The sequence below is a fragment of the Sinocyclocheilus rhinocerous genome, unplaced genomic scaffold, assembly GCF_001515625.1.
Source record: "Sinocyclocheilus rhinocerous isolate Xijiao unplaced genomic scaffold, SAMN03320098_v1.1 scaffold13, whole genome shotgun sequence".
In the NCBI taxonomy this organism is placed as follows: Eukaryota; Metazoa; Chordata; class Actinopteri; order Cypriniformes; family Cyprinidae; genus Sinocyclocheilus; species Sinocyclocheilus rhinocerous.
In genome coordinates, this window is record NW_015627542.1 from 77,158 (window position 1) to 102,300 (window position 25,143).

General features: G+C 36.2%; 1 protein-coding gene across 1 annotated transcript in view; it reads left to right on the forward strand.

Annotated features, from left to right (window-relative positions):
* LOC107730567 (inositol 1,4,5-trisphosphate receptor type 2) overlaps positions 1-25,143 on the forward strand; it is a 98,104-nt gene that overhangs the window by 69,955 nt on the left and 3,006 nt on the right. Inside the window, exons 50-60 of the mRNA XM_016541426.1 lie at positions 7,207-7,317; positions 7,494-7,686; positions 7,787-7,912; positions 8,772-8,947; positions 10,076-10,240; positions 11,112-11,295; positions 11,949-12,023; positions 14,963-15,093; positions 15,404-15,569; positions 16,452-16,612; positions 24,980-25,141. Of these exons, the coding sequence (XP_016396912.1) occupies positions 7,207-7,317; positions 7,494-7,686; positions 7,787-7,912; positions 8,772-8,947; positions 10,076-10,240; positions 11,112-11,295; positions 11,949-12,023; positions 14,963-15,093; positions 15,404-15,569; positions 16,452-16,612; positions 24,980-25,141 (1,650 nt within the window). The remainder of the gene's footprint in view (positions 1-7,206; positions 7,318-7,493; positions 7,687-7,786; positions 7,913-8,771; positions 8,948-10,075; positions 10,241-11,111; positions 11,296-11,948; positions 12,024-14,962; positions 15,094-15,403; positions 15,570-16,451; positions 16,613-24,979; positions 25,142-25,143) is intronic.

Genomic DNA, 25,143 nt, shown 5'->3' on the forward strand with positions numbered 1-25,143 from the left:
GAAGGGTTTAATTCAGATGCTGATTTTGCCAATGCACTTAATTGTTTTTATAATCGTTTTGATATTTCAGATTTTAGTAATGTAACTCAGGAACTGAGTGATAAACTTAAGGATAATCAGCACTTTGATATAGATCAAAATGATGTTGAAAAGGCTTTCCTTTCAATACGGGTAAACAAAAGCTGTGGGCCTGATAATATCTGTGGACGTTTGCTTAAAGCCTGTGTAAAAGAGTTGAGTCCTGTTTTTACTTATATTTTTAATAAGTCTTTGCAGGTACAGCATGTACCTAAGGTGTGGAAAGATGCTGTGGTAGTCCCGGTTCCCAAGTCCAGTAGTCCCAATACCCTTAATGATTTTAGACCAGTTGCTCTTACATCAATTTTAATTAAAACCCTTGAAAAACTGGTAAGGGAAGAAATTCTAAAGAAAACTGAATATACACTTGACCCTATGCAATTTGCTTATAGGCCACATAGAGGAGTAGAGGACGCTACAGTTACGTTGTTGAACTTACTTGCTAAACACTTGGAGGGTAATGGGTCTCATGCTAGACTTTTATTTGTTGATTTTTCATCTGCTTTTAACACAATCCAACCCCATGTTCTAATTAATAGGCTTTTAGAACAGTTTACATTGAGTAACAATATTGTGGGCTGGATTCTTGATTTTTTAACTAATAGGACACAGAGAGTAAGGGTGAATGGAACCCTGTCTGACGAAGTTTGTTCATCTACGGGCTCCCCACAAGGATGTGTGCTTTCACCTCTATTATTTATTCTCTACACAAATATGTGTCAGAGTAAGTGGGAAAACAGGACTATTTTAAAGTATGCAGATGACACTGTTATTGTTAGTGAGCTTCAGGGCAATGAGACCAGCCATGGCCCGATTATTGATGACTTTATAAAGTGGTGTGAGGAGTCCTACCTCCAATTAAACTTATCTAAGACAAAAGATATGATTATTGATTTTAGGAAACAAGCCCACCCACATGAAGTTACATCTATTAAAAGTCAGAAAATAGAATCTGTGCAATCTTACAAATACCTTGGGACTATTATTGACTCTAAGTTGAACTTTGAAGCAAATTGTGAAGCAGTGTGTAAAAAGGGGCACCAGCGTCTGTTTTGTTTAAGGAAATTGGCCCATTTTCACATTGACAGGACCATGATGATGTTATTTTATCGTGCTTTTATTGAATCACTCTTAACATTTTCTCTGGTGTCTTGGTTTGGAAACTTGTCTGTAAAGAACAAGAATTCACTGAGTCAAATTGTTAGATGGTCTAGTAAGCTGATTGGGGAGTCACAGCTTAGTCCAGCATCCCTGTATACCAGACAGTTACAGCGGATGACTAACTCAATTTTAAATGATGACTCTCATCCTTTGAAGAATGAATTTAAACTTCTGCCATCTAGACGTAGATTTGTATTTCCGTATTGTAGGACTAAGCGGTATAAAAACAGCTTTGTGCCAGCAGCTATCACTCAGTTGAATAAGGATAGGTCTTAGGAACATTGTTATTTATTTATTTATTTGTTTTTTGGTAATTTGTTGTTTTTAGTCTAGGCGGTTTTTTAGTGATGCTGGGAACCTTAAAGCACTTTTATCATATATGTTGGTTAATGTTTGTGGTGTCTGTAAAATGTGAAAGCTGTGAGAACTCATAACACTGCAAACTTAGTCTACCTATGGGTACAAATAAAGTGAACCTGAACCTGAACAACTTGTGGTTCATCACATGAATTTTCAGCTTATTTTTTAAGGAAAGTGAATGAAATAATGTGTGTGGGGTTTATATTTTTTCTGTACATGACACTCATAAGCCCTATTCGGATGGTAATTGTTTCTCATGTGGACGTCTGTAAAAATAAATGTACAAGGCACCTCAGTGATAAAACTCATGGATTCAGATGGCAATTTGTTCACAGAGAAGTGAGTTCTGAGATCCTGCGAACCCGGGAACATGTTGCTCATGTGGCCAGTCTTTCTTCTTTTTGTTCTTAACAGTTCCCGTTCACTGTAGTGGTGCAGTTGTTATATACTGTGTACAGTAACTACGCTGTAATTTGCATGTATATTTAATACTGAAATGCTACTAGAAGTGTTTGGCAGTGGTCAAAAAGGATTTAAACAGTGAATTTTGAATTGATATCTTCTTGTAAACTCAGAGATGTGGATTCGGGTGGAAGTTAAATTACCACAAAACCTTGGTTTTTGTCAAAAAACAGTAGGTAATTCGGCCAGGGATTTTTGCACAGTTGATGAGAGAAAAGCACAGACGATCTGGATTCAGACTGCAATAAAATTACTGATAAACTACCAGTAATTTGGAGCACTACCATTGACAAAGCACCTTTACATAGAACAATAATATAGTGCTCCAATCCGTTCTTAAAATAATGGCATAAAATACAAAAACACTTATGCAAGTGAATCGTGCCCACAGCTAAAGTTTAGCTGCTAAACTGTAACGTTAAACACTTAAAACAATAATGGTGGATACGTTAGCCGAGTGCTATATGTCCATGATGACATTAAAGTCATCTGTTGCTGCTTCTGGTGTTTCATCGCTGACTGTGCCGCAACCGCGATACCTGCTCATTAGAACTTTCAGTGAGCTATTTTTAGAGTGTGCACGCGACGTTCCTGGACGCGGACGCACGCGTCTGTGCCCTGCTCGGTCCTGCTCCTCCGTGGCAATGATGGCGTGCGGTTAAAAAAATCATAACAAACGAATTTGAAAGTGGGGGGGACACAAACGTGATTTTGAAAAGTGGGGGGGACATGTCCCCCCTGTCCCCAGTGGAAATTACGCCCCTGGCTCAATGTAACAGGCTACCGCTAGCTAGCAGCTAACCATATCCCTTTAGTGGCTCCCGGTATTTTATTAAAATGCTCCTTATTTGTTCTTCTCAACATGATGTAAACACACTAACTAGCGGAAGTGTTTGTGGGAAGGTCAGACTCGCGGGCAGGCGGGGATTATGCAAATGTGTTACCCAGTGACGTATACCGCTAACAGGCATAAGATTCGAAAATATGACGACTCGTTAAGGCGATTTAGAATCGACCCTCTCTTTTGAGAGACAATATCTTTAATTATCATGCACGTTTTTGATTAACAACTTTGCAGAATGTTTTAATTTAAGGATAGCTACATTATAAACTGCAAAAGAGAAATTTTTGCAAAAACCCATATGACCTGCTCTTAAAACGATATATGATATTCCAAAATGCAATGTAAGCTAAATCAAATATCAAGTATAATATGATATTAAATCTATAAAGCTGAAAAAATAATAGATTATAAAAACTAATCATGGTTAATCACAGGAATTTTTCAGGTTCCTTTTAAGGAAAAAGAACAAAATAATGTATGAATGTATGTTTGAAATGTATGCAGGTTTTACACTCGTAAAAGTGTTACATTGTGAGGCTTTGTTTTCCTTAAACTGAGTCTATAGTTTTGTTTAAAAAGGCCTTTAATAATAATAATGGCAATCCAGTATAATATAATATTAATAATGATAAGTATAATATTAAGTTAATTTTTGTAAAAATAGAACAATTCTTCTTAAGGAAGGGTTAAGGTCTCTTGTGAGGAAATCCTCAAGCCAGTTGTGCATTTCTCAGTTTCAGTCTTCACTTTCACTTCCACACGCTTTCTTGACAGGCTCAGCCATCTGCTAGACAGTTTATTTCTATCTAACTGGCTGCTTTCATAATGACATAACCTCAGGTGTTCGTCTATCTGTGTTTTTCCAAACACACTCACACAGATGACTGAAAGAAAGTGCAAGTGTGCATATAGTAGTTCTCTCGCTGTTAGCTTTCCTGGAATAATGTATCTCATGGCAAACTCTTGCCATAGTTTTCGGTGAGATTTTTGTTCAAAATTCAAGACTTTAACTCGGACCCTCTGGCTATTTTATATGGACACCGGTTTGAGAAACTTTGGCCTATGGCTGTATGATCTGGTTGGGGAGGTTTTGCATCAGTTGGACCATCTGCACAATGTTTGTCAGTCTCATTTTGCTGTGTAGTTTCTCACTTGTAGAAAACAAGTAGGGCCTGAGGACATAAGAGTCATACAGAGAGAGAAGGAGAGGGAGTCAAAAGAATAAGTCCTTATCTTCTCATCTTGCTGACAGTGAGAAAGAAATAAACAGAAATTAATTTAAGAAATGCTTAAACACTGATTGAATGGTTATTATTAATTACTGACATTTATTTTTAATTAATAGTGTTTGCTTAAGGAAATGTCACTATTGCAATTGTTCATACTTAGAATTTGCTTTTTTCTAGTAAGCAACCACCCAGAATACTCTAGAAACATCATGGCAACATGATAAAATGATACGACTACATGATAAAAACTTAACTAGCATTTTGCACAACCAAGAACCAGTCATATTTAGAGTTTTTGCGAGAAAGCTCCGTAAACATTTTTTGATTGTCCTGTAGAAATGTGTGTAAATTTACTTTGGTCCTCAGAAAGTTAAAGGGGTCATATGACGTTGCTAAAAAGAACATTATTTTGTGTATTTGGTGTAATGCAATGCGTTTATGCGGTTTAACGTTCAACAAACACATTATTTTCAACATACTGTACATTATTTCAGCGACCAGCACGGATCAGCTCTAGGCATGACGAAGCGGCCTAGATATCGTCCTCTTTTGGAAGGCCAAACAAAGTAGTTTCGCTTTCACAACGAAACATACAGCGTCTCCACAACATGGCGGCGGCAGCAGCAACAATACTACAGCGAGAATCAAAGTTACGCCTTCTTTCTTTGCGTAAACATTTGGGAGGTGTTATGACGTTGTCTATGTGACGTAGACATGTGGGGGCATGTTTAAACGAGGCGTTTTAGGAGGGCGTGAACAAGTCGTAACTTTTATAAAGAACTTTTATAAACTTTATAAAAAAATATATATTTTACAAGAACTTTAGTCTTTGCAACTTTAGGGATCTTATCTATGCACGAACAGCTTGTAACACTCCAAAGAGAAAGGAAAACTTGAAATTGCATCATATGACCCCTTTAAACTGAATGATGATACTGTAAGCGGTTTTCACAAAGAACATTCCCATGTCCTTTTTCTCCTGTGGTTTTAATTTCTTTTTATTTGTTCTGCACTGTTGACATGGTTGCTTTAGACTGTGTTAGCTCCAGTGCTAAAAAAAAAACAGCTGCCAAATACAAGATCCTCCTGTGTTTACTTGGTACATGACAAAGTAAATGACATTATTTGATGTCAGTTTAGCTCTCTATTGCGTGCCTTGCTCTCTTCCAGCTCTTATAAACAGATTCCTGATGTTAGCTTTGATCTGAAATGAAAAGGACACTGTGAACATTTTTGGAGCAAACGTGGCTTAGACGTCAATAAGGAGACAAAGGGATTTCACCTTCTTGGTGTCTCAAGTGGCGCACATCTTTTGTGCTCCTCCAGCCTGTGAGAATCCCTCGCTCCCGTTTACTGCATTAAGGCCATTATGTGATAAAGGGACACTGAGGGTGTGGAATGATTACTTATTTGCCTCAAGGACACGTCCTTTTTGGAGGTTAAAGAGTGTCCGCCTTCCTTTCAGACTTGTTGCTTAATAGAAAGGTAACTAGTTTGATTCAATAGACTAAGCAGGCTTCTGTATGTATAAACTGCGAGATGGTTCTTTACTTAAATGAATTGCTTGCATCTTGCAGAGCGTCATTGATCGTTCGTTGCCCTTTGATCCGTCATCTGTTGGAAATTATTTTCAGACCGCTGTTTTTGATTAGGTTGTCTCTGGATGCTGTTGTCTCACTAATGCATCTTGGCCACATCGCTGCGGGTATTCAGTCATTGAGATAAACATCAGAGTTCCTCTGCGTAGGCAGCTCTTAAAATGTTTTGATTTTGAAGTAATCAGATTGATCAGTCCTGACCCCTTATGAATTGACTCATCCAGGGGTTGCATTGGCATTATGAAACCGCTAAATTGCTAATGTGATTTGTGTTAGCCAAGTCACCAATGTGTCACTAATAGACTAATGGGTGTTCCTGCAACTTCAAACACTTTAAAGTCTTAGAGGTTGGCTTTTAGCTATATTTATTCATTTATAGCTTTTTCTTTATAGTATATGAAGGTAACGTTAAAACTTTTTTTAATGCCTCCATTTATTTTTGCTACTTTTCAGATGTATAGATGTTTATTTTAGTGTTGTACCATTGTCCCAGAGCCATATTTTAAGTATTGAACTATAAAATCCATGATAAAGTTTAGTTATTGCATGTTAGAAGCTATGATGATCTTAACAAAATAAAATAAACATAAACCATTTCTATATTTATTTTGATAAAATAATTAAGGTCTATTTTTAGGACTTATACAGTATCTATAATTTATATCTATACATGTTTGCACAAATTATGAATGTCAAACAATCCACAACAAACAATTCTGTACATTATTAGATAGTAAAATTGTATCAAAAGTTAGTATACAAGTAGACAACGGTGTCAGTAAAGAGCATGCTTGAGATGAAGTACGATATATAAAGAAAAAGAAGAAAAAAAAGATTGTTTTTATAGTGCATAATTTCCAGTTATGTTGTAAAATTTTTATCATGCATTTTTAAAAATGTATCTTTTTTTTTTTTTCAGTTTTAATTAAAAAAAAATTTAATCTATCTAAAATTTGATTTGTATAATTTATCTCATTTAGTTGGATAATGGCATTATTTAAAGGGGAAGTTTTTAATTTTATTTTTTGGGTGAGTTTTGTCTGTCGGATATCTTTCCACGATTCCTGTCAGTCTTGCTTTTACTTAATCGTGTATTTAGCATACATAAAATGCTAGCTATGGAACTTAACAAGACTAAATAATAGGCCATTTTATTCCAGAAATGTAATTTCCACCTCCAGCATTTCAATCACACAATCTTATTAAATGCAATACATAATTTGAGATGAGGTGAAAATGTAAGTGTGGAGCAAATGGTCATGGTTTTGAGCAAAAGTGACAGAATTTTCCTGTAATGCATACATGTCCGCTAATGGACATTATTAGTAGACGAATCAACTAGTGAGATTTTATTTTTTTTTTTTAAGTCCTGAGTGCCAAAAGTGCCTGTAGTTGAAGAAATGCCCTGATATTGAGCTGCTGTTTCTGAATCTGTTGAATCTGTCATGTTGACTGAAGTGTTTTTGATGATCAGTTGGCACGCCACAGAAAAAACCTCCAGCAGAGTTTGAAACCTGGCCCAGATCCTACCATCGAAGGAGAAGCAGCGCTCCTATACTATGCCAACCACACTGCTCAGATAGAGGTATGACAGTTTGAGAACTTATGGAGATAACTTTGTTTCCCTTCGTTAATTTAATTTGCACCTTTATTGGCTTTTCTATAGCTTTAATATGACACATTTGAAGTCTCATTTACTTATCACTGCCTTTATCAGACAATTTAAGTCAAAATATATCAGTTAAACACGATTGATTTCAGATCGTCCGCCATGACCGCACGATGGAGCAGATCGTGTTTCCTGTGCCTAACATCTGCGAGTACTTAACAGAAGAATCAAAAGTGCGCGTGTTCACTACAACAGAGCGAGACGACCAGGGCAGCAAGGTCAACGACTTCTTCCAGCAGTTTGATGACCTCTACATTGAGATGAGGTGGCAGAAGAAAATAAGAAGTGGGTTGTTTTGCTTTGTGCAAAAAACAATGTAACAATTTATCACCAGTTCGAGCCTGTGTCAGAGTCATTATGCTGATGTATTGCCGTGTGTTTGCAGATAATGCACCACTTTTCTGGGTGTCAAAACATATATCTCTATGGGGTAGTATCTCCTTTAACTTGGCTGTGCTAATCAACTTGGCTGTCGCTCTTTTCTACCCGTTTGGAGATGATGGAGATGAAGGTATGGCTTTGATTTTTGATATATTAACAAATTGCATAATTATGGCCCTATTGTTTCCAAACTGTGTAAAATGCAGACAGAATCACGGAAATCAGTCATAGTGAAATTTATTGTATAATGTGGAATTTCACAAAATTTGCAAAATTTGGATTAATAAATCATAAGTAGGACTATACACTGTGAATAGTAAACTGCAAAAAGACTGATATTTAAATTTGAGTTAACTCAAAAATCTGGAGAAACTCAAAGCTCTTCATTACAAACCACCAATGTTTGGTTTAACTTGAACAAATTATGACAGAAATGTACAGTATATTGTACAGTAAAATAATGATGAACATTTTTTTAAATATTATTTTTATAGGAATACCACTGTTTTTTAATACGTTTAAATTTAAATTAAAACCTTTTGTGCAGAATTTTGTTTACCAAAAAAAGAAAAGAATTGTTCAAATTTCATTTGATTACATTTTAAAAGGTTAATTAAATGGTTTATTTAAGTTTTATGCTTTTATTTGATTACCATGTTTTTATAATAAATTTATATTAAATCAGAAAACAGAATCCAGAACAATTAAAACAGACAGCACAGAATTTCACAAAAAATTAAACATTTCATTGGGCAATGTCATTTTAAAACTACTACTATTGTTTTGTTAAAGTTTTATGTATTAATCTGATTAGATATCCTTTTTTATTAATACAGTTTAAACTATTAAAACTGAATGCAGAATAATTTAAACTGAAAACACAAATTTTGGGGGAAAAAATAAAACTGAATTCTTATTCACCTAATGGCATTATTTAAAGGGGTAGTTCACCCCAAAATTTTCATGCAGTTCTTTGTTCTCTCTCTCAGGTGTCTTGCCACCATTCTTGTCCATCTTGCTTTGGGTGGCAGTGGTTGTGAGCACCTTCACGTTGTTTGTTCTTCCCCCGCGTGGAGGTATCCTGGCGTTCCTGGTCACCGTCATGTTCCGTTCTATTTACACGCTGGGCTTAGGACCCACACTGCTGCTTCTGGGGGCCGCCAACGTAAGGCAAAATCATTATCAACCATTCACGCTTCATTTAGCTCGTCAGCACTCTGCGTCCGTGAATTGATTAAATGTCAAAGTGTATTTTGAATGTATAAACCAACTGAACTCCTATTAAAAAAGACCAGCCGCTAACACCTCATGTTTGCTGATTAATCGCTAATACCAATTAATTACGAGAAGCCGCTCGATATCTGGCTAAATATGAAAGATGGCAGAAGAGGAACTAGTGTTGCCATTTTGCATCAGTGTCAGTTACGATGACAGAAGCGGCTGATGTGCTTAATGTGCGTTCAGATAAAAAATGAGAGCGATTTCATGCCTCTCTCCCAGCCAACTGGAGCTTCAGCCTTCAAACTGCTGACACGTCCCTCTGTTGTGTCAGTCTTTTTGCGTCTCCTCAAGCTGGCGTCTCCTCAGCCATTATGGCACCACATGAAGAACCAACAGAGACATGTGCTGAAACAGATTCTAGGAGTCTGGGATCTGTTATACTACACGCCACTTGCCACGTCTTCTAGTGGTCGCCACAAACTGTGTATCCTCACTGCAAGTGAACTCGTATATATTTTCTTTCAACTTGCTCAGGGTTTTGAGGATGAAGGCATGTCACACAACTGGCCATGTTGGTGTCTGCCTAATCATGCTAGCTTCTACCAAGACGCACTTATTTTGATGTCAGCTGAAAAGGATATGGAAACATTTTCTCTTTCATTTAGAAGTTATTTATTTATAACCTTATTTATTTTCCCAACTATGCATGCTTTATATAGTTAGGTGTTTCAATTACTGCAGTATATGACTCAAAAGTATTGAAGCCTTTTTCTTGACTTTTTCTCGCAAATCAAATATTTTCTGTAACTTAGTGGAAACAGAAAACAGAATTGTGAGATGTAAACTCAGAATTCAGAGGAAAAAAGTCAGAAATGCGAGATATAAAGTCTGAATTGTAAAATATAAAGTAGCAATTGCAAGAAAAAGAGTCTGACTTGTAAGATAGAAAGTCGTAATTACCTTTACAAAAAGTCCTAAAGGACTTCCATAGAAGAGTGCTTTAATTGAAGGCAGTTGAATATTTTAATGTGATTATGATGCTATAGCATTATCTTCTAATGTCTTTTCACAGCTGCTGAATAAAATCGTGTTCCTGGTTAGTTTTGTGGGGAACCAAGGCACGTTCACACGAGGGTACAAAGCAGTTATCATGGACGTCTTCTTCCTTCTGCATGTCAGTTATGTCATCGTTTGCATGCTGGGCCTGTTCGTACACGAGTTCTTCTACAGTATTCTGGTAAGACTTCACACCTTTTCCAGTATAATTTTTAGCAATACATGAAATTAATGATTTCATTTAGAGGTTAAAAGTGTAGTCCATGGATGCTTGCTTAAAGAGAAATTTTTATGAGTATTTTTATGGCTGCCAAAGTTATAATGTTAGCTTAGGATATGAATTAAAAAGTTAACACAATAATTTAATACATTTATTGTGTTTTATTTTACTGATACTTATTGTTTCATTCCAGCTTCTAAAAACTGGACAAAAATCATGAGGTTAATTACAACTAGTTTATTTTATTGACTGTGTTAGTTTTTAACAGCAAAAGAAAAAAAATCTTATTACTGTAAAAGTGTATGCACTACTGTTCAAAAGTTTGGGGTTGGCAATTTTTTTTAATGTTTTGATAATCTCTTATGTTCACCAAGGCTGCATTTATTTAATACAGAAAAAAAGAACAGTAATCTTGTAAAATATTTAAAATAACTTTTCTATTTTAATATATTTTAAAATGTAATTTATTCCTGTGATGGCAGAGCTGAATGTTTAGCTTCCATTTCTCCAATCATCAGTGTCACATAATTCTTCAGAAATTTTAATAATATGCTGATTTGGTGCTCAAGAAAAAAATTCTTATTATTATTAATGTTGAAAACAGTTGTTTTGCTTAATAATTTTGTGGAAAATGTTATACATTTTTCTTTGAGTAATGAAAAGTTCAAAAGAACAGTATTTATTTGAAACAAACATTTTTGATAAAATGCTAAATAAAATGCTTTTTGGCTTTAGAACAGTGACAATTTAAATAAATTATTTATAGTTATTTAATTTCCTAATCAACATGTTTTTATAATATCCTCTTCTTTCTCTCTTCTATTCCCTCTAGTTGTTTGATCTTGTGCGAAGAGAGGAAACGCTTCTAAACGTGATGAGGAGCGTGACGAAGAACGGCCGCTCCATCTTCTTCACAGCTGTTCTGGCTATCATCCTGGTCTACCTCTTCTCCATTGTGGGCTTCCTCTTCTTTAAAGATGACTTCCTCATGGAAGTCGACCGCCTCCCTGCTTTAAGTAAGAATGAAGTGTACATGGTGTCCCCGTTATGCTCTTTGCTGTGGTGGCCTCCTATCTTTCCAGCCGCACATTATGTAGAACTTGTGGTTTTAGTCTTTCGTTTCATATTACCCAAATGTTCTGCATGAATGAAGTCAATATCATGTGCTAATATGCATCCCTGCATATCGTATGTGTAAACAACTTGGTATGAATAGCACTAAAATGACTCTTTTAGAGAGATTACCACATCTGTGATGTATTCAGTTTGTACATTCATGTACGCATGTGAACGTGTGAAGGTGATTACTTGTGTTTGTGTGTATGTGTTTATATGAACACACATGGCCATGTAGCTGTGTTGAGGTAAGAGAGAGGACCTGCTAGCACATGGCACCTGCTGCATAACCCAGCAGTGGCCACACTCCCTGATGTAATCACTTCCTCTGTGCACTGCATCACTGTACAAGCACTGGGGACAGAAAGGGCACACACATACACGCGTGCACTGGAATACAACACACAGTTTAATAAAACATTTCAGTTGTGGCAATACAAAACGTTTGACTTTTGAATTGTTAAGCACATGCTATGAATGTAGATTTTGACATTTTTACCAAGAAAAAAAACTGTATATAACTCATGTTATATTTGTTTGGTTTGTCTTTTAGAGAAGATGAATGTGAAGGAGTCTATGAACTGCCTGAGTGAGACCTGTTCTAACTCCCCTTTTAGTTCTCACCACGGTAAGTCACCATTTTTACAGTGGCCCCAAACAATTTCTGGACACTTAGGCCACACATAAAACGTATGTCCTTGAAATAAAATGAAATATAGCAAACTTTTCAAGCAAAACATGTCACAAAAAGAATCTTGTAAAAGCTTTTTAATTATATTTACAATAATAATGTTTAAAGTTTTAATTTAATTTATTTAATTTAACTTTGAGGAAAACTTTTTTTTTTTACACAGTTGCCACTTGGTTTGATATATTTTTGCTTAATGTGATGACAATCATGCTTTTTTTTTTAAGTTTTGGTGATTTAGGTGTTACTTAAGTGATACTTTTTAGGGCCACGGTTCACTATATAGATCCATAAACCAAACCATGAAATGGTTTGAGAAGCATGTGTGATTTCCATACAGCTGTGCTTGTGTATCATTAGGCTGTAAAAACTTGGACTTTAATTGGTTTTTAATTGATTTGAGTGTCATATTGTGAAGGACATCAAGAATAATTCAGTATTTACTGTGCAGCATTGCAGTTTCTCTTTTGATTTCACCTCCGTCTCACCCTTCAGCTGAATGTTCTTGCATAATCTGCAATAGTGGTGACATGTCGTGTGATTTGCGTGTGTGTGTTTGTGTGTGTTTATGGTTTTCCTAAGTGTTTGTTTGTAAAGGGCTGGTCCTGAGTATCTGTTATAGAGGTTAAGGTGCTGAGATGACCCGTGAGAGTGTGTGTATGTGTGTTGAGGAGATGACTCATGTGCTTCTTTGTTTTGCTTTGCCCTGTGAGTCTTTAAATATCACCTGTTCTTCTAGATATCAATACGTGCGTGCTCTTTCTCTCTCACACGCTCACCCTCTTTCTTTCTTTTGACCTCTGTGGTGTCTCTGTCCATCACTTATTCCTTACTTACCTTGTGTGTGTGTGTGTGTGTGTGTGTGTGTATATATATATATACAGTATATATACACTACTTGCATATACAGTGGAGTCCACTTGTGGAAATCTCTAATTTGCATTTAATAGAAATAGAGGGATGGAATGACTGATGAATTGATTGACTGACTCAATCAAATGTATTTACAAAATAAATGTATAAGTAAAAATTCTAAATATATAATATGAATAGATAATTACACATCTAAATATATAGAACATGATTAAATATCCTGAATATAGTTATAGTTCTGAATAGACTATATATCTAAATATGTAAAGAATTGTGAAATTGTTAATTATGTATAGTAAGAATCATAATTATATTGTTATGATTATAAATACATGATTATTTATGATGTTATGATTGTTTTATAATAATATGAATTTAAATACATGTTTAAATAAACAAGTACTAAAAATCCTGAATATATATATATATATATATATATATATATATATATATATATATTTATATATCTGAATAGATATATATATATATATATATATAGAAAATATATAATTGACTTAAATTGAAAAAAAAAAAAACACTCTACTTCATTTTGACTTCAAAGCTCTGGGGAGGAACGTAGCTTGCTATTGACATCACAGATGAAGTGAATATTGAAAATCCATCATGAGTAAGTGGATTTGCCATCTGTTCCTCAGCAATAGATGAAAAGGGAGATGAAAGGATGATATTTTGCCTCCTTATACAAATGCAGTGAAAGCATTACAGGTAGGTGTTCTGGGTGCACGTAAATACTTGCCACAAAAGACGACATACTTCTTTATAGCAACCTCTTTTAAAACATAAATTGGGCCGGAGTGTTTGCAGGTATACTACACTTACACCAAGTGTACTTAAGCAGCAGTTTTAGACTCTAAGGAGTCTGGTGCTGAGGGAGGAACAAGCCGTTCCCTGCAATGAAACTCCTTAGGTGACATTTAAATGCAGAAGATGACAAATGTAGGGTCATTTTGCTGTCAGTTTTAAGCGAAAGTAGCTTAGCGGTTATAAATTAAGGCAGTGTCGCAGGGTTTGAGGCTGTGCAGAGATCTCCAGCCACCGTTGTGTAGTCATAGGCCTATGATTCCCTTTGGATAAAAGGTGTCCGCTCGGTGACATGTGATTATAGGAGTGCCAAGCTAGCTGTCTGGGAACAGCTTTGATCGGTTCTGGATCCGTTTGCATTATTTAAAGAGCGTGTGAAAGCAGCTAACCTGTCATGGCAGTGTTGGCAGGGCTGCAGTTGGCCTCATCTTCCCCGGTTTTGCAGTCTTCCTGTCCATCACAGAGCCATTTTACTGAGATACAGAGATGATTCAGGCACTGGAACTGATCCTCGGAGCAGTGGCTCTCACAGCCTCTCTGAAAACAGATGTATGGGATATCAGCACTTTAACAGGTACCAGATGAACAATGTTTAGCAATGGTATGATTGACGAATGTGCTACTTGAAACCTCGTCTGAGTTATCAGTGCAGTCGAAGTCGCCGTCGCAACGGAAGCGCGAGGAGATGCACTCTCCGTTGGCACAAATGAAATTTTTTGAGTTGCATGTTACTGGCTCTGAAAAGAGACGAGAGAAAGACATGGATGGATTCAGAATTTGGACTTCTTTTACTATTGGAAACAAGGACTGTGAAAGTGAAATAAGCTTTTGGCAGCAGTAAAACAAACAAACAAATGGCTAAATGTTTTTATATATCTACATATATAGAAAATATGTAATTATACAGAATGTATAGTTAGAGTTCTGAATAGATTATGTACATATATGTAAATACATATGTAAAAATGTTAGACATCCATATATATATATAAATAAATATGGAAGATACAATTCTGAATATTTATAGTTAATATTCTGAATAGGTAATAATACATCTAAACTGCTGCTTATAAGTAAAAATCCTGCCTTAAAGCCTTAAATCTGAATATATACATAGTCACAAACGTTTGAAACTGTTTTTTTTTATCAGTGCCTGTATATTTTTGTGTGTGTGTTCATCCCAGTGGAAGAAGAGGATGAAGATGGTACAGAGCGCGTTTGTGACACCCTGCTGATGTGCATCATTACGGTTCTGAACCACGGCCTGAGGAACGGAGGAGGAATCGCAGATGTTCTGCGCAAGCTCTCCAAAGAGGTGAACAGAATATCATCAACGCAGCACGACATGAGATATGCCAATAAATCCTTTCCAGCGTCACTAATACTGTCAGTATAATCCATGTTTAAAGCTGTGGAATCTGCAGGCATCTGTACATCATGCTTTTACAGACACCTGCATTCGGTTCTACTCTCTCTGAGCATCTGTCTTTATGCTTTGAAGCGTTGCAAAATCAGTCACGCCAGCTTTTTTTGTAAAAATAGCTTTTAGAGATAAAACACAGTATATAAAGTATAGTGTCAGTATATATATCTCCATTTATAACTCCCTTACTGTTGCTCCTCAGGAGCCCATGTTCCCGGCACGTGTCGTGTATGACCTCTTGTTCTTCTTCATTGTCATCATCATTGTGTTGAACCTCATCTTTGGTGTGATCATTGACACTTTCGCTGACCTGAGGAGTGAGAAACAGAGAAAGGAAGAAATTCTGAAGACGACCTGCTTCATTTGTGGTATGTCTTGTTTGAAGGGAGCATATTTTGAGAAACAGGATTAGTTAACAGAGGTTAGCCAATCATAACAGTGATCCTTGCTGTAAAACACAAAGATATCTAGCTGAATTTCCACGTGAATCAAAATGAGTTGCAGGTATTGGATTATTGAAAACGTCAAAAGATTCATTTTTTTCAAGTGAATCTTTCCACTGAATCAGTGAATCTTGTGTATGATTCTTTAGGAAATTGGTATGAATTAAAATATTTTTTTAAAATCATTATCCTGTTATTACAAATGACTGGAATATCAATTTGAAAAGTTAAATTGGTCAAAAATTTTGGGAATCCTTGAATAAGTTGAGTGCTATGATGAAGCGTAAGATTTCAGTCTATTCCACATGCAGAAGTGATTTTAAAGTTACAGTAGCAAAAACTCTTATTCATAAGGAATGGAGTGAGGGCAGAAAATTGTCCAGTAAAATTAAATAATGTTTTTTAATGCAAAAAATTAAATGCTACAAAAGTGTAGAATATAGCCCTTTTAAAACAGCTCTTTTCAACATCTGCATAGCAGCAAACATCTTAGAATGGCTTGGAACTAGCCAGTGGTGCGACTAAGCAGATGTCATGCCCTGTCACATTCTGTTACTCTGACTGCCTTTGAATTTGTATTTGAGGTCTGTGACAGGGCTTTTTATTTGATGGATTCAACTATGATTATGGTGACATTTACTCCACTAAGGAGGGCATATAGTCTATGTTAGAGTATAACTGTTGTGTGAGAAAGTTTTATAGTGACTATAAACAGTGGAATACCATGAATAAAACAATTGATTTTGATAGACAGAGTGGGCTCTTTCTTTGAAGAACCTTTAATTTTTATTATCTGCTCATCTTTAGGCCTTGAGAGAGACAAGTTTGATAACAAGACCGTGTCGTTTGAGGAGCACATCAAGTCAGAGCACAACATGTGGCACTATTTGTACTTCCTAGTCTTGGTGAAGGTGAAGGACCCCACCGAGTACACGGGACCCGAGAGCTACGTAGCCCAAATGATTAAGGTTAGTTCATCACCACATTTGGTGCCATGATACATTGACCCCTAAAATGTATTTGGACACGTTCTGGTTGTCATGTTCATAGTTAATGTGATGTGTGTTTACTCTGATGGAACACCTGTGTGAACCTGTTTTCATACACCAACTATTACTTACCACACCAGTTGGTTAAACGTAAATAGGGAAACTTGTTTCCACCACGTGAAAAAAGTCAGAATTGTGAAATAAACTTAGAACCGCAATTCTGAGATAAATTTGCAATTTGGAGAAGTCCAAATTAAGACTGCAGTTTGATTGCGAGAATGGTCAAAATTGTGAGATGTAAATTTAGCTTAAACTCTCAATTCTCAGAGTTGTGAGATGTAGTCAGAAAGTCAGAATTGTGAGATGTAAACTCAGTGTATAACTTGTGATTGTGATATTTAAATTTGTAATTTTGAAACAAAGTCAGTATTGTGACATAAAAAGTCATAATCGCCTTTTATATTTTTTGTTCTGTGGCAGAAAAAAAGCTTTCATATAGTACAAAAATGCAAAAAGTCTAAAAAAAATTTGTTAAAATATGGAGCCAGATCGGCCTCAAAAATAACACATTTGCAAAACAAAATTCATAAATGCACAGCACAATTTACATTTACAAACACTTAATGGTACAATGAACATAATATAACTGGATTCTTGTTTGCATTGTCATTTTTGACATTGTTAGCAGTGACAAACCAAGGACTCGCTGGGAAAGTGTGTGTGTGTGTGTGTGTGTGTGTATTTATATCTCTGTCTCTGACTTGGAGCAGAGTGTCTTCAGTGGGCACCAGTAAAAGGAGACAGTGAACTTCCTTAAAATAAGTGAAAGACTCCCTTGATGGAGTTCCTAAAGTTTCTGTTGTGTGTGTGTGTGCGTGCACACTCATTTGTTTGTTTATATATGTGTGTGATCTTCTGTTTCTGCTGGTATCTCACTGAGTATACTGAAAGTAGTGTAGTAATTAGAACCCTTGTTAAAAGTGCTTCCTCTCTATGATAATGTGACAAGTGGGGCTAATGTTCATAGTGGAGGAGAGAAGAACAGTAGTCTGTGTGGTTTCATATAGAAAACCTGTTTTGTGCAATAATGAATATTGCACAAGAAGATTGATTTAAATGACTAGGCCCAAATAGAATTTGCACAATTTCGATTGTATTTACATACATACATACATAAAATTTTGCGGCAAAAAAAGCTGCCATGGGTACTGCTGCTTAAAAAGCATCCCAGGATGGTTACTTTATTGGTAATGGTAACATTATTGGTAACTACACATAATTGCCATACTTTTACTTGTGTTATTTTAAAGTTTTTATGACTTTACTATTTATCTGTTATTCTAAAATGTAAAAAAAGAATGAGAATGTTTATGTGCCATGACTTCAAACATATGATTGGCAGTGCATATACACTAATATACGTTCAGACGTTTGGTGTCAAACTTTTAATGTTTTTTTTTAAGTCTCTTAAGCTCACCAAGACTGCATTTAAATGAAAATATTAATAAAAAAGGTGAAAATTGTGAAATATTCTTACAATTAACAAATTTTTAAATGTATTCCTGTCATGGCCAAGCTGAATTCTCCGCAGCCATTCCTTCAATCTTCAGTGTCACATGACCCTTCAGAAATCATTCAAATATGCTGATTTGGTACTCAAGAAACATTATTATCAATGTTGAAAACAGTTGTACTGCTTAATATTTTAATAAAAACCATGATGCGTATTTTTTTCAGGATTCTTTAATGAATAGAAAGTTCGAAAATAACAACTGATTTCAAATAAAAATCTTTATAACATTATAAATGTCTTTACTGTCACTTTTGATCAGTTTATTGCATCCTTGCTGAATAAAAATATTAATGTAAAACAAAAAAAATCTAAGTGCACTGTTAGTGACAAATGCTGATAAGCTGAAAAGGGCCAAAGGTTGCCCATTTTATCAGCCTGGCCAATAAAATGGCATGTTAGTAGACAGGTGTTTGTATTGTGTGGAAATCTACAGAGCTTTCTGCAGGCCCAGATACCATGCAGCCCTACTGATGACACATAGAGTTTTATTAGTACTATATTAACTAATTACTGCGAGTTGCTGCAAACACAAGGGCCCTCATTAAAGCTGAGATGGGAGAGATGAGGCATGGGCGAAACATAAATAACACTTGTTTAGCTTGTTCTGTCTCATATAAGGATCTTCAGCTTTTGTAGTATAGCAGGCGGCAGGAAACAGTAACTGAATGCAAAATACTACAGTCTGGCTTTTAAATTAAGTGTGTGTGTGTGTGTGTGTGTGTGTGTGTAGACTCCAGTCACCTGAAAACACAACTAATGCAAATGTCTGCAAACCAGCTCACCGTAGCTTCTCTGCTTGTATTCAAAGAGAAGAGTGCAGCACAGAGTTTCAACTGCAAGTTTACATTAAAGCAGGTGTGTGTGTGTGTGTGATTATCATTCACAGGCTGCTGGAAAGAGAGTGTGAGCAGGTACTGCTGCAGTCACAGCATTGTTATGTAACCCATCACAAGTGGCCTGCTATTAGCTCAGCCTGTCCTCACACGTGCTTTCCTGTCCCACACACACACACACACACACCTGCTACGCCGCTCATTATCACACAGTGAGTCAGGCGTCTCCTTGGCAACACCATCGTCATGCACTGTCGGCAGGAATGAGAATAAAAAACTCCTCGGCCTCTAGACTTGCGATCAATGCGAGTTCAAAGGTCACGGATTTACCGTTGGATTCGCTTCTCCCAGCTGGGCGTCTCGGGATGTGTGTGTGTGTGTATGTGTGTGTGTGTGTGTGTGTGTGAACGGATGACTGCAGGAGTGCGTGTGCAGCAGCCAGCCATGCTAATCAAACACATTATTGCAATCATGCTGCTATTTCCAGTGCTCTGAAACCGCCTTTCTATTACAAAACAGCAGCTTTATGGTGATGAGAGCCGAGGACACGTGATAGAACGATTATGCTGTCTGTCAGATGGGAAAAGAAGTTTAATGGTGCTTTAATGACAACTCAAACACCTTTCCCACACACAAGTCTGCAGTGGCGTTAATGTGCTGAAGCGTATATGTGTGCGTGTATGTTTGTGAGGTATTAGCTGCTACGTTATAAGGTGCTATTTGTGATTAATGTAATTTCTTTGACGTTATAATATTTTTGTCTGTCTTAGTTGCAGGTTAATTTGTTTGTTTGCATACACTACCATTCAAAGGATTGGGGTTGGTAAGATTTTTTTAAATGTTTTTGAAAGAAGTCTCTTATGAGGATGCATTTATTTGATAAAAAAATACTGTAAAGATTTTAATATTGTGAAATATTATAACTGTTTTCCATGTTAATAAATTTTAAAGTGTCATTTATTTCTGTGATGGCAAAGCTTAATTTTCAGCAGCCTTTAGTGTCGCATGATCATTCAGAAACCATTCTAATATGCTAATTTGGTGCTCGAGAAAGATTACTTATTAGTATCAATGTTGAAAACAGTTGTGCTGTTTTTCAGGATCCTTTAATGAATAGTAAGTTCAAAGGAACAGCATTTATTTGAAATGAAAATATTATATAAACATTATAAATGTCTTCTTGATCAGTTGTGATCAATGTGTATTTGCTAAATAAAGTATGAATTTATTTAAAATCAGTGCTAGAATGGATATTTAACTTATAGAAGAAGAAGAAGTTTTATTTATATAGTGCCTTTCCGTAGCTCAAGGTCACTTAACAAGTAGTTTTGTACATCCACACTAGCAATATGGACACAAATACAGTATAAACACATATACAACATATAGCCATTATCCAAAGTACATTTTAAACAGATATGTTTTTAAATGACTCTTGAAAGCAGACAAAGATGGGATGGTACGGAGAGTAAGGGGTAATGAGTTCCATAATTTAGGAACATTAACACTAAATGACTTAAATAATTTCAGTCTTTTAAATTCATTCAAAAATGTTGTTGTTTATTCACCACAGTTTATTCTAACCAATTACATAAAATGTTTTTACATAACATAACATTACAATAACAATTACATAACATGTTTTTACTGTATTTTTGATCAAATAAATGTTGCCTTATTGAGCAAAAGGGACTTCTTTCAAAACAATCTAGGAACACTTTACAGTATAGTCTAATTTGTTAACATTAGTTAATGCATTAATTAACAATGAGCAATATATTTTATGTCATTCATCAACCTTTGTTAATGTTAGTTGCTCATTTGAATGTTACAGTTCACTGGGCATTATCTAATGTGAACAGATACAACTTTTGAACTTAAAAATGTATTAATAAATGTTGAGATTGACATTAAGTAAAATTAATAAATGTATTAGAAGTATTGTTCATTGCTATTTTAACTAATGTAAAATGTTATCAAAAATCTTTCTGACCCCAAACCTTTTAACAGTAGTGCATATTCAATATATGAACATTTTAATATTTTTCTTGCCTTGAGCTTGAGTGGGAAGGCCCTTATCACTGAATGTTCAGTGTTTATTAATCATGTATAATTTTATGATAAGTTATGATCAGTTGACCCTGACTAAACTCGCTCAATGGTGTCCAGGTTTCATGTCTCCTCTCTGGCTTTCTATACCCCCCCTATAAGGTGTGCTTGACCTTGTTCATGTGCCTGTTTCTTAGAAGAGCGGCGTGTTTATCCAGTGTGTTTTTCTTGGAAAGCCTCATTCCCTATTGTATAGCAGAGAAAAGCACTGTATTCGAATCAGAAGATGCGTGTGCCCAGGTGTGTCACCTCGTGAGCGTGTGTTTCATGATTGTGTAAGGGAAGGCAGTCTTTTCCCACCTCTAAACATATCGTGGAACTCTTTGTGCACCTTGAAGCGCTTCTGTCAGGCTGACTGAAAAGCACCTTACATAACTGCTATGATGAGCCACCGCTCTGTTACCCCCCTCCTTATCTCACACACCCCAGACTAGATAAGCTCATATATACACACTAATCACACACACACTCACACACAGCAAATTGTAGAACGCAAACAAATATCTTGTGCGTGAGCTACTGTGTGGGCACACACTTTACAAGCAGAATGACTCACTGTTATTATCTAAAACACAAAAAAAACTCTGACTGCAGTTCATTTGCATGACTACTTCCTGTTTCTAGAGCTATCTTTGCATCCAGGCGTTTAAAGTGTCCAGATTTACCTCTATATGCTTTAGCTTTTGAAGGAAAAAGCTTGAGGGAGTTTCAGCATATTCATGAGCTTGCTTTTGCATGTAAATATGGGTCATGATGATCAACTTTATCGTCCATGCTCTAGTCTAGTCAGGCGATAGTTCGCAGCACAAAGCCATTTAAAACGTTTTAATGTAGTCTGGGTCTCATTTTCTTTTATTTTGTAATGTCAAATATCCTGTCCATGTTGACATCTAAAATGAATAGATTCCTCCAAGCGATGAATTTGTGTTCTGATTAATTGAACTTTGCACGGTGGGTCAAAAAGTTCTAATACTTTCACACTTTTAAGACTTTTACATTGTTACAAATAAAAATCTATTTCTGCAAAAAATAAAAGCAGAATTGAATGTTTCGTAAGCAGCAAAACAGCTTATTAGAATGATTTCTGAAGAATCATGTGACACTGAAGACTGGATTAATGACGCTGAAAATTCAGCTTTGCCTTCAAAGGAATGAATTGGATTTTAAAATATATTATAATAGAAAACTGTTATTTTAAATTGGAATAATATTTGACAATGTTACTTTTTTTACTGTTTTTTTTTTTTTTTTTAATCCTGTTTAACTTTAACTTATTGTTTTTGAAACCTAGGTGAGCATAAAAGATTCTTTCAAAAACATTAAAAAATCTTTTTACACCCTAAACTTCAACAGCAGTGTAAACTTACTGTGAAGCTTCTATCCACAACCTGATCAAAACAGATTTGTGACCCATTTTTGAGGCCTACCATTTTCCACTGCTTTTTAGAGTGGCAGTTTCTTGGTGGCAACCATAGACTGTAAAAAAACATGGACGTAGTGTCCGTGACGTCACCCGTAGGTTTCTGAAGAACATTTTTGAAGCTCAAAGTGTGCAGAGACGGCCGTCGCCATCTTGGCTGCGCGTCACTCCCGGATAATCGAAAATGGGCAAAAAGGCGGTATGTGGGTGGAGCTGGTTGCTGAAACCACACCCGCCTTGCGCGACGGTGGTGACACAGCAGCGGCAATCCACCTGTCACTCAAGTGGCCACGCCCCTAATTTTGCTGAACTTTAAGGCTTAATATAATTTAAATGGATGAGTTATAAAAAAAAATTCACTCCCCTCACAGTTGTCATAAAGGGCAAAATTAGCTATATAGACCAAAACCACTTTTTGTACCAGGCTGTAAACACATTTTTTTCTGCTGTAAAGTTGGGCATTTTAACATGGGGAGTCTATGGGACTGACTCCCTTTTGGAGCCAGTCTGTAGCGGCCAGTCGATGAATTGCAGTTTAAGTCACTTCCGTGTTGGTTTCAATAGAGAGACCGGAAGGTTGCCGCTTGGTGGCAACATGCTGTGCTTTAGTGTGCTACAGACTTTAACTGCAACTGTTATGCAACAAAACTCTGCTGCTTCACTTGCACTGTAGAGTGTGAGACTGTCAGCAGGGTAAAACATCCTTCAATAAGTAGTGTCGTTAAATCCTAGAGCCATTAAACCCGCTTTTGTAACTCATTCATCATATTCAGCAATGATTTTGAAGACAATTACTCTTATACTTCAAATCACCTGCTGTGAGCGGTGTTCCTGTTATTATGTATTGTAACAAAGTTCGTAGTCATGGGAAGAAGGAGGCTGGAACCGGCGAACGTTTAAAGACTTTAATAAAATAAACAAACACAAAATGAAAGTAAAGCGGCAGCCCCTCGCGGACGACTGCCGCACACAAAACACAAAATAAAATCCAGGCCTGGTCCTCTCTCCCCCAACACTGTCGTCACTCCTCCTTTTATCCTTCCGGAGCTCCTTCGTGGGACTCGAGACCGGTGAGTGGCGCAGGTGTCGTGCATTAGCATTTACTCCACCGGCCTTGCTCCGTTCCCACGGCTCTCGGCCCCGCCCCTCTCGTCACATGTATAATCTCTAAGTCTCAGTTTTTCTGAGGACTGTTATTGTTTTGTAGTTTTGTCGTTTTTTTAGTCATTATTCCATCATGAAAAAATATAACTTTTTCAGCATTATTGGTTCTGAAAATATTTTTTCTATTAATAAAAAAAAAAAAAGCTGAATATTCAGCAGCCATTACTCCAGTCTTTAGTAGTCGGGTTTCCATTACAGATTTGTGCAAAACTTTTGCGATATTTTATAAATGTCGATAAAAACCTATTGCGAATTTCCATTAACCCATGTTAAGTGACTAAAATGTAATTTTTTCCTCTAGTGATAAGTCATGGTGATGGATGTTTGTAGGTTTACGTATATTGCAGCCACCGCACTAGCTATTATTTTTAATCAAAGTAGACATAGGCATGTATCTTTAGCGAAGCAGTGCGGAGAGCTGCTTCTGGAACGCTTCTGAAACATGTCGCAGCGCAGCTGGTATAAACACAAGCATTGACTAGAGTGGCCAGTGGCTGTATCAGAGCCATAACGCAGTGTAAAAAAGGGGTTATCCAAGCATTAATGGCAAGGAAAGTGCTTTATACTTGAGAGCGGCCACGTACGAGGTGTTTCTTGGAGGTTATAGTACATTAAAGAATGACCATGTGACTTTTACATATGGCAGGTGACCTGTAAATGTGAAAAAAATGTTTCCATTGCAGTTTTGCGATTTATATTCATTTTTCGAATTGCCTTTTTTTGTGATATATAGGAGTTTTTGCAAAATTTACGTGTTTCTATTAGACGAATTTTCAATTCGCAATTTCAATTTGCGCAATTTGAAGGCTAATGGAAACGCAGTATCACATGATCCTTCAGAAATCATTCTGCTCAAGAAACATTTCTTATCAATGCTGAAAACAGCTGTTGCTTAATATTTTAAGCAGCAGGAACTGTGATTAAGTAGAAGTGGAAACTGATAATTGATAATTTTTTCAGGAGTCTTCAATGAATATAAAGTTCAAAGGAACAGCATTTATTTGAAATAATTTTTTGTGACATTACAAAAGCCTACTGTCACTTTTGATCAACTTACATGCTTGCTAAATAAAGGGATTAATTTCTTTAAAAAAAATTATAAAAGTTTACTGAATTTAATGGTAATGTAAATGTGTAAAATCCAGTATGTCTGAAAGATGTCTATTGCAAAATAGTTAAATGCTATTTCATTTATAAATGTTTGGGAAGTTTTCCCAGCGACATTCACATCTCTTTTTTTCCTTCAGGAGAAGAATCTGGACTGGTTTCCACGGATGAGGGCCATGTCTTTGGTAAGCTCTGAGGGAGAGAGCGAACAGAACGAGATCAGATCGCTGCAGGAGAGGCTGGACACCACCGTCGGTCTCGTGGCTCAGCTGTCTTCCCAGCTGTCTGAGCTTAAAGAGCAGGT